The sequence below is a fragment of the Theropithecus gelada genome, chromosome 10 (assembly GCF_003255815.1).
Source record: "Theropithecus gelada isolate Dixy chromosome 10, Tgel_1.0, whole genome shotgun sequence".
Taxonomy (NCBI): Eukaryota; Metazoa; Chordata; class Mammalia; order Primates; family Cercopithecidae; genus Theropithecus; species Theropithecus gelada.
The window spans coordinates 94,899,350-94,909,041 of NC_037678.1; the positions used below are offsets into that span (position 1 = coordinate 94,899,350).

General features: G+C 44.3%; 1 protein-coding gene across 2 annotated transcripts; it reads left to right on the forward strand.

Moving 5' to 3' along the window:
• Positions 1-3,193: 3,193 nt before the first annotated feature.
• Positions 3,194-8,091, forward strand: CST8 (cystatin 8). 2 transcript variants are annotated; one of them, XM_025400044.1, is made up of 4 exons: positions 3,194-3,433; positions 3,616-3,986; positions 5,051-5,164; positions 7,915-8,091. In XM_025400044.1, the coding sequence occupies exons 2-4, from the start codon at positions 3,756-3,758 to the stop codon at positions 7,996-7,998; spliced, it is 429 nt and encodes a 142-aa protein (XP_025255829.1). In that variant the 5' UTR covers positions 3,194-3,433; positions 3,616-3,755; the 3' UTR covers positions 7,999-8,091. The 2 variants fall into 2 exon arrangements, with proteins under 2 accessions (XP_025255829.1, XP_025255830.1); XM_025400045.1 differs by having other exon boundaries at positions 3,194-3,274; positions 7,915-8,085.
• The last annotated feature ends 1,601 nt before the right edge of the window (positions 8,092-9,692 follow it).

Here is a 9,692-nt window from a genome sequence, read left to right on the forward strand (position 1 = left end):
TAGCTGTATTCCTAAGTATTTTATTCTTTTTGTGGCAATTGTGAATGGGATTGCCTTTCTGATTTGACTCTTGGTTTGGCTGTTGTTGTTGTGTAGGAATGCCAGTGATTTTTGTAAGTTGATTTTGTGTCCTGAAACTTTGCTGTAGTTGTTTATCAGCTGAAGGAGCTTTTGGGCCAAGGCTATGGGGTTTTCTGCCTTTTGCAGTGGCATGTTTAAACCTCGAGGACACTATCCTAGGTGAAATAAGTGAGATGCAGAAAGACAAGTACTGCATGATCTCCCTCATATGTGGACTCTAATGAAAAGTCGAACTCATAGAAAGAGAACAGAATGGTGATTACCAAGGGTTTAGGGGTGAGGAGAGAGGGAGATATTGGTCAAGTGGTACAAACATTCAACTGTAAGAGGAATGAGTTCTGGAGACCTCATGTGCAGCATGGTGACTATAGTTAATAATAATATATTGTATACTTGAAGTTCGCCAAGGGAGTAGATTGCAGGTGTTCTCACCATAAAAAAAAAAGTAACTATATGAGGGGATGAATATGTTAATTAGCTTGATTGTGGTAATCATTTTGCTATCTGTCTATTTAAGCATCACATGTGCACCCTCTAAACAAGTTTTTATTTGTTAATTATACTTCAATAAAGCTGGAAACAAACAAAAACCCTGCAACTACTGCTCCCCAAAAGACCATAGAAATCTCAAAATGAAAGAAAAATAAAAAGATGGAAATATTTGAAGAAATTATAGAGATACATTTTCTAAAATTAAAGGAAGACAAAAGACCTCAGGTAAAAGATTTGGTATCAATAAGCTATGCTACATAAGAAACAGCCTCAAAACTGATAGCATGCAGCAGTGAGGACTTACTCCTCCTTGAAAAGTATGCAAAGTAACAGGAGCAGCTCTCTGAATATGTTCAGAGAAAGCCCAGATCAAAAATTTCTAAGTAATATCAACATGATGGTGTGTGTGTGCATGTGTGTGTGTGCATGTGAGTGTGCATTCTTGTGAAAGCCAGAGGAGCATGAAAGTGTTAGGGGTATATGATTTGGATCTTTTACCTAGTTATCAACCACCACCACATACTTCTCCAAAGTCTAAAGCCTAGAAATACTGCTTTGCTTCAGTGAATGTGTGTGTATCAGTCAGCTATTGGCCCAGAAGTGCTGCATAACAAACCACCCCTACCCTGTAGCTAACCACAGTGAGCCTTCATTTTCAGGCACATAGGTCTACAGGCTGACTGCCCCTTGGCTGGTCCAGGAGGCTTGGCTTTACTTCAGGGTGTCACAGCTGGCCTCACCAAGGGGAAGTCTGCTCTACATGCATCCTGGGGCCCAGATCAGGTGTTCCTCGACTCAGTGAGTCTCTATGAAAACATGGTTAACCCTGACCAATAATACAAATGGTACAAATCAAATCAATGGAACATAATCATCTATCCCACGAAGAAAGGCTCGACTGAAGGCAAAGATATGAAGAAGCAGGGATTGTCACAGGTCAATACTTCTCTAATCAAACTGGGATCTGAATATTAGCAGCATTTGGATCACATGGGAGCTAGTTAGAAATGCAGAATCTAGGCCTTGCCTCAGACCCACAAACTCAGCACCTGCCTTTTAACAAGAGTCCCAGGTGGTTCATGTGCACATTAATATCAGGAAGTTGCAGATCCACTACACTGATTTTCAAACTTGGCTGCAGATTGGAACCCCTGGGGAACTTTAAAAACAGCTGGCTTCCTGGACCCTGTTCAAGAGATTCTGATTTTATCAGTGAGGTATGCTCTGGTGTTTTAAATCTTCATCAGTACCTTTAACATGCAACAGGATTTGAAAATCATGAATACATAATTAGGAAGTGATGAACATTTTGGCAATAAATAATAAATTTAAAGTTGCCTAAAGCTTTGTATCAATTTTCCATCTAGTCTTTTATTACACAAAAGTACTTGTGTAACATCCTGAAGATATTGGAAAGGGATTGTTCACTGCAATACTGTTTGTAACAGCTGAAAATGAGAAACATCTGAATAATCCACTCATAGGGAAAAAGTTTAAATACAGCATAATGCATTTGCACTCTGCAATGCTTTGCCACTTGCCTGACAGATTCCTGCCCATATGTATTTTCTGCATGTTGCCCTGGCTCATAGAACCCATTGATCTTTGAAGCCTAGGAAGAATGCTCATCTCTCTGCCTCACCAGGAACTTTCTGGACACTGATTTGGGATTTTCACAGAAAAGCAGAAGCTTTGAGAACTTAACAGGTGCATGCCTCCCTCCTCCCACTAAGGGCCAGACCTGGGCATCAGAGTGGGCCATGTGACTCTCACCCTGGCAGGACAGGGCAGGGGGGTACTGTTGGCCCAAGTCAAGGGAGTTCAGAGGCCAGGCATTCAGGAAGCCAGACTCATTGGCACAGGTAAGCAGAAGATGCCAGAGGGGCCCTGTATTAGTCAGGGTTCTTTTAAAGGGACAGAACGAATAGGATATACATATATATATGTATATATATGCATATATATGTATATATAGTTAATACTTAATAAACTCCCCTTTATATATGTATAAACAATATATATATATAAATAATATATATATATAAGGGAGTTTATTAACTATTAACTTACATGATCACAAGGCCCCACTATAGGCTGTCTGCCAAACTGAGGAGCAAGGGGAGCCAGTCCGAGTCCCAAAACTGAAGAACTTGGAGTCTGATGTTCGAGGGCAGGAAGTATCTAGCATGGGAGATAGATGTAGACTAAGAGGCTAGGCCCGTCGTCTCTCCTTTTCACGTTTTTCTGCCTGCTTTATATTCGCTGGCAGCTGATTAGATTGTGCCCACCAGATTAAGGGTGGGTCTGCCTTTCCCAGCCCACTGACTCAAATGTCAATCTCTTTTGGAAACACTCTCACAGACACACCCAGGATCAATACTTTGTGTCCTTCAATCAAATCAAGTTGACACTCAGTATTAACCATTGCAGGCGCCCGACTCTGAGGGCAGAGCAGGAGGCATTTGCCTGCTCTCTGTGCCCCTGTGAGAGCTGTTTAGACCAAAGGCCTGAGGCTGGCAAGTGGGAGGTGTCCTCACTGGGACAGGACACAGGTGCTGAATTACATCACAAAGCGTAACCTCCCTGCAGGGTGTGGACTCAGAAGGGCAAGAGAGACCAGAGACCAGGACCCACAGAGACCCTTGACTGGGCCACAGGCATGAACTAAGAGTGCCAAAGACCCAGGAGAACCACAGGTCAGGTCGTCACCCAACCCCACAGGGAGTAAGAGGGAGCTGCAGGCAGAGCAGGCTGAAAGTCCACCAAGGGCTGAGGCCACAAGGCCTCTGAGGCAGCCACCATTTTCATGATCACACCACACAGGACTGAGAAGCAGATAACAAGAGTGACGTGCGCAGGGGTAGGCATAGACACATCGGGGCCTAAGGGGAGAGGAGCTCTCCCTAGAAACACAGATTGCTCTCAGGATAAGGAGGGGAGGCTGGTAGAGAGACACCTTAACTGGCGTTCCTGGGTGGGTTTCCTTGGAGAAAGAGAGGGCTAACCCCAAGAGTGACCCTAATGGCCCTGTCTTGAATATAGCTAGGCTGATGCTAACAGGAGGCAGTGTGTGGCTCAAAGATTCTTGAATCCAAAGCAGCAGCCACGGCCACCCCATCCTGCCCACAGCTCCAGCCCTGAAAGGACGAGGAGACTTGACTGTGCCTCTTGCCCAAGGGACCATGCCCAGGTGCCCGTGGCTCTCCCTGCTCCTCCTCACCATTCCCCTGGCCCTGGTGGCCAGGAAAGACTCAAACAAGAATGAGATGGCGGTGTTGAGGAAATTAAAACCCGTCAATGCTTCAAATGCCAACGTGAAGCAGTGTCTGTGGTTTGCCATGCAAGAATACAACGAAGAGAGCGAGGACAAGTATGTCTTCCTGGTGGTCAAGACGCTGCAAGCCCAGCTGCAGGTAAATGTGTCTCTCCATATAGGTGGACATTTTCATGTGGCGGCACAGTTGAAGTCAGACTGAAAGAGTGGCCATATGAGAAAAATATCTGTAAGCAAAAATCCTAAATATGTGAATGCTTAACAGCGTAGACACTTCCACAGCATCAATAAGGCAGTGAACACACAGAGCGCCTTCCACAAATGCTTGGGCTGTTGTTCTAAGTCCTTTGCATAGACTAACTCATTTAAACACCAAACTTCTAATCAAATGTTCATGTATTTGCTAAGGTTGGGAGACAAATAGAGCGCTAGCCATGAGAAAAGATCTGATAAAGAAAGGTGAGTCCAGGTGAACCCGGACCCAACTAGCAGACACTCCTTCATCTCCTGCTGTAATCCTTTAATGCCAGATGCAAACAGATTTAAGTGGGCATCACAAGTAGCCTTGATTGTATTCAGTCACTAATGAATTCAACAAATACTAATGTCCTGCTATAAACCTACTGCTGTTCTACTCACTAAAGACTCAGCAGAGAACAAGACAGGCAAACTCATGCCTGCATGGGTCCTTATGGACTGTGTGCTGAGCTGGTGGGAGGGGCTTTGGGTGGGGAAACCCTAGAGGGTGGGAGGTTTCACTGGAATCTGGGGGACTGGGGCCTAATGTGGCTGAGGGGGCTGTCCCCTGGTCGGGCCTGTGTGAACCTGAGCATCTCAGACCCAGGAGAGCTGATGGTTCTGGAGAGCCCGCCTTTCTCCTCTCAGTCCTCACTGAGCATGCAGCATGCCCTGGGCTTGGGGACAGGAAATGGAATGAGAAGGCCTTGCCTTCAAGGAGGTGACAAGCTGGAGAGGAGCCTTTACCCAAGTGTCCGGCTCCCGGAGGCTATGGAGTGCTGACTGGTCTTGGTATGCACAGGGCTCCAGGCAGTGGGCATCTTAGCCTTCCGCTAAAGCTCTGTCGTAGGGTGAGGGAGGAAGGAAAGTGGAAAGGACGAGAGTGAGAGTAATTGGTTTTTTTTGCCAAAACTTTTTAAAAAATACAACTTTTTTGAATAAAATTGCATAACTGCTAACCAACAGGTCACAAATCGTCTGGAATACCTTATTGATGTAGAAATTGCCCGCAGCGATTGCAGAAAGCCTTTCAGCACTAATGAAATCTGTGCCATTCAAGAAAACTCCAAGCTGAAAAAGGTAGGTGATGAATCACCTGTCCGTGACGGCCTGGGTAGCTCTGAGCCCAAGAGAAAAAGCTGAGGCATGCAGACCTTCTCTTTGAGGTCTGGGTGGCTCCCAATGTTTAGCCCCAGATAGCCAACCCTGTGGCTTTTAGAGCAGAGGATCCAGGGCCACAGAATGTGGCAGAACTCTCTGAGCTTCTTTCTCATCCTTCATCCTGCAGAAAGGATGTTGTCAAGACCACTGTTATCTCAAGGGCTCCATTGACTTCTGGTCTTCTGATGCAGGCACACCGGACAACACATAATCACCAAAAGCCTGTCCTCTTGGGTCCAGACCAGCCACCTGCTATTGCTGGGCCCACAGTCACTCATCCTTGTGCAGACACAAAAGGAACTTCATTCATTCCCTCATCCACTCATAGAAACTTACTGAGCACCAGGTGCTGCGTGCTTTGCACCAGGTCTATTCTGGGTGCTGAAGATTAAGCGATGACTAAGCCAGATGGTGGCTCCACCCTCCTGGGTTTACAGCTGATTTTTGCTGGGGTCAGCCCAGGTTTCCAGGAAGGCTGGGGCAAACCCAAAGACTCCCAACAAAAGGAGGACTTGGCCCAGGGGCTTTTGGCTTCAAGCCTGTATCTTTTTATCTTAGAGCAGCTCATATGCCAGTACTTGGTCCCAGACTGATGAAGGCCTGAGCATTCTGCAGGTTTGCCCAACAGGTGCATCACTGCCCCTGTCTTTACATTAGTGGTTCTCCAATGTGAGCAGGTGTCACAATCACTTGGAGGTATTGACAAACCCTGATGACTGGGTTCCACCTGCAGAGTTTCCAATTCAGTAGGTGAGGAAATGGGGTCTGAGAATTTGCGTTCTTAATGAGTTCCCGAGTGGTGCTGCTGCTGCCACTGCTGGCCTTAGGATCATTTTGAGAACCACTGCTTTATGCACTACCATGGCACAGGAAATTGCAAATATGTTTATGAACTGCTCTGTCACTATGTTTGATGAAAACTGCCTCTGTATGCTCAAATGAAACAAACCCTATCATTTCCGGCTCACAGTATGTCTGTCAGGACAAACATTTCAGCAGTGAGCTTGTCTGAATGCTATCTGATCTTTTAAGCTTGTTTTATCTTTTACTGGTATTAGGAGTATGGTTGTTTTAAATTTATATTTTCTCCTGGGCTTTTAGGGATTGTAGGAAAGTTTTTGCTTTTGGCAGTTTGTAGAAAATATTAAAGTACATTAAAGAAAATTGTTCCCAAGGAGCCCACTTGTGTCTAAGATTTCCATGATATGTCTCAGGTTTTAAACATACATGTTTAAGCAGACATTTGTCAATAATAAAAAGTTTCTCTTTTTCCAAGCAGATGCTTTTGGTTTCCCAAATTTGATGTAATCTGCCTATAAAGTCACCTTGATCCAGTACTTTTTATTGCAGATTTTCAATACTCAGCAGGGACTAAACTTTCTTCTTTCTGACTTTGTCTGCCTCTTAACTCCTGGAAGTGCCCCAGTGATTTCAGTCTGTTTGACATGGCCTTTGCAGTTTGTCCAGGACCACCATCTCTCTGCCTCCCCATCTATCTACGCATCCATCCATCCATTCATTATCTGTCACATACACATAGGATATTTTATTTGTCGTTTCAATGATATTTTGAAAGAAAAGCAGAGTTCTTTGGAAGAAAAGATATGTTAGGCCCTAAAATTTTATAAATTGCTCTTGACTTGTTATTAGAACAAAAGGGATTTACAAATTTTATTTTAGATTCAAGGGTACACATGCAGGTTTGTTATAAGTAAATTCGTGTCACAGGGGTTTGATGTACAGATTATTTCATCACCCAGGTAGTAAGCAGAGTTCCCAATATGGTATTTTTTTCTTATCCTCTCCCTCCCCTGCCCTCTATTCTCCAGGAGGCCCCAGTGTCTGTAATTCCCTCTTTGTGTCTATGTGTTCTCATTGTTTAGCTCCCACTTATAAGTGTGAACATGTGGTATTTGGTTTTCTGTTTCTGCATTAGTTTGCTTAGGATAATGGTCCGCAGCTCCATTCATATTACTGCAAAGGACACGATCTCATTCTTTTTTATGGCTGTGTAGTATTCCATGGTGTATATGTACTACACTGTTTTTTTAATCCATTTCACCATTGACAGGCATTTAGGCTGACTTGATGTCTTTGCTACTGTGAATAGTGCTGCAATGAACATACATGTGCATGTGTCTTCATGGTAGAACAATTTATATTCCTTTGAGCAGGATTCCTGGGTTGAATGGAAATTCTGTTTTTAGTTCTTTGAGGAATCACCTCACTGCTTTTCACAATGGGTGCACTAATTTACACTCACACCAGCAGTGTATAAGCATTTCCTTTTGTCCACAACCTGGCCAACATTAAAATGGATTATTTAATCAAGAAAATAACATATTTTAGCTAACAATTAGAATTGTTTTATTTACATTGCATTAAAGAGAATTAAAATAATGTCAAGTTTATATCTGAACTTGCACCACAATGTTAGGATTATTAACATTTCTTGTCTTCCTGTGGTTAAAATAGAACAGAGATCCCTCTGGGAAACTGCTGATGGCTATGAAGTCTGCAGCCTCCAGCTCTGTAGATTCCTGGGAGCATTGCTCGAGGGTGGTGACCCATCTCTCAGCACATTCCTAAACTGACACCTAACAACAGGACAATGGGTTTTCTGTTTTTTTCGCCACTCTACTGATTTTTGTTGTTGTCATCTTTTTCAGAAATTAAGCTGCAGCTTTTTGGTAGGAGCACTTCCCTGGAATGGAGAATTTACTGTGATGGAGAAAAAGTGTGAAGATGCCTAATGGTGTTTTGGGGCATCCGTCCAACCTCCGCGACTACTTGATCCATGAAAATAAAACAATGGGAGGCTGTTCCCAATGTGCTTTCTTTATGCATGCCTCTCTGCTTGGTGTTTTGTTTTTCAGTTTCATAGTGTGTGGGGACAGAAGATGGGCATGTCCAGCTCCTCTTTCCTGGCACCGAACATAGCCACGCCCCTTTGGTCAGCTTGATGGTAGACCCACCACCAAGTACAAAGGATAGGGTGAGGCCTGATTCCATTCCCTACGGCAAATCAGAGGAGGAACCCCTTTTGCTTGGGTAACAATCCCTTACAGAGGTCTGCACTCAGTGGGCGCCAATTCAGCAGGTTCCATCTGGATGCTTCCTTTGGCCTGAGGCTCTTCCTGTCTAAGAGTCCTGAATGGACAGGTCATTTGGGCTGGGGGACCCCTGTGACAGAACTAGTAGCCCTCCCCTGTGGGATCTCTATAAATTGGGGGATTTGTGTATCTTTCTATATGTATTAGTCTGTTCTCACACTGCTGATAGACATACCTGATACTGGGTAATTTTTTTTTTTTTTTTTTTTTTTGAGACGGAGTCTCGCTCTGTCGCCCAGGCTGGAGTGCAGTGGCCGGATCTCAGCTCACTGCAAGCTCCGCCTCCCGGGTTCATGCCATTCTCCTGCCTCAGCCTCCCGAGCGGCTGGGACTACAGGCGTCCGCCACCTCGCCCGGCTAGTTTTTTGTACTTTTTAGTAGAGATGGGGTTTCACCGTGTTAGCCAGGATGGTCTGGATCTCCTGACCTTGTGATCCGCCCGTCTCGGCCTCCCAAAGTGCTGGGATTACAGGCTTGAGCCACCGCGCCCGGCCAGATACTGGGTAATTTATAACGATAAGAGGCTTATTTGGCTCACAGTTCCACATGGTTGAGGAAGCCTCATAATCATGGCAGAAGGTGAATGAGGAGCCAAGTCATGTCTTACATGGTGGCAGGCAGAGGGCTTGTGCAGGGAAACTCCCATTTATAAAACCATCAGATCTTGTGTGATTTATTCACTACCACAGAAACAGTATGGGGGAAACCACCCCCATGATTCAATTATCTCCAGCTAGCCTTATGCTTGACAAGTGGAGATTATTACAATTCAAAGTGAGATTTCAAACCATATTACTGTGTAGGTAAACAATGGTCACAAAGAGAGATGGGTAGTGGCAATAAATCTCGAAGGATAAGCTGTGCTGCATTGTTTGCACGTGTCTGTTCATGGGTGTACATGTGTGCCTGTATGTGTGTGTGCATGTGTGTGTGTTTGTGTGTGTGTGTGTTGTGTGTAGAGAGAGAAGGAGGAGGGAGAGATGGAAGGGGGACTTGGAGAAGGAAGTAGCCAAACAAGGACAAGAGCAGGAGATAAAATTCTCTTGAAGAAAGTAATTATTAAACAGACGTTTCTAATAGAGAATTATTTAATGGGTGGAGTTTCGTTTTGCAAAATGAAAAGCTCTGGAGGTTGGATGCATGACAATGTGAATAGACAACACTACTGAACTGCACACTCAAAAATAGTTCAGATGGTACATTTTGTATGCATTTTACCATAATTAAAAATTTTTTTAATAGATGTATCTATTTTAAACATGGTGTTGCGTATGACTCAAGAGGCTAATTGTATCTCCAATATCCATTAGGAGAAACCAGGTTTTATCTCCCAT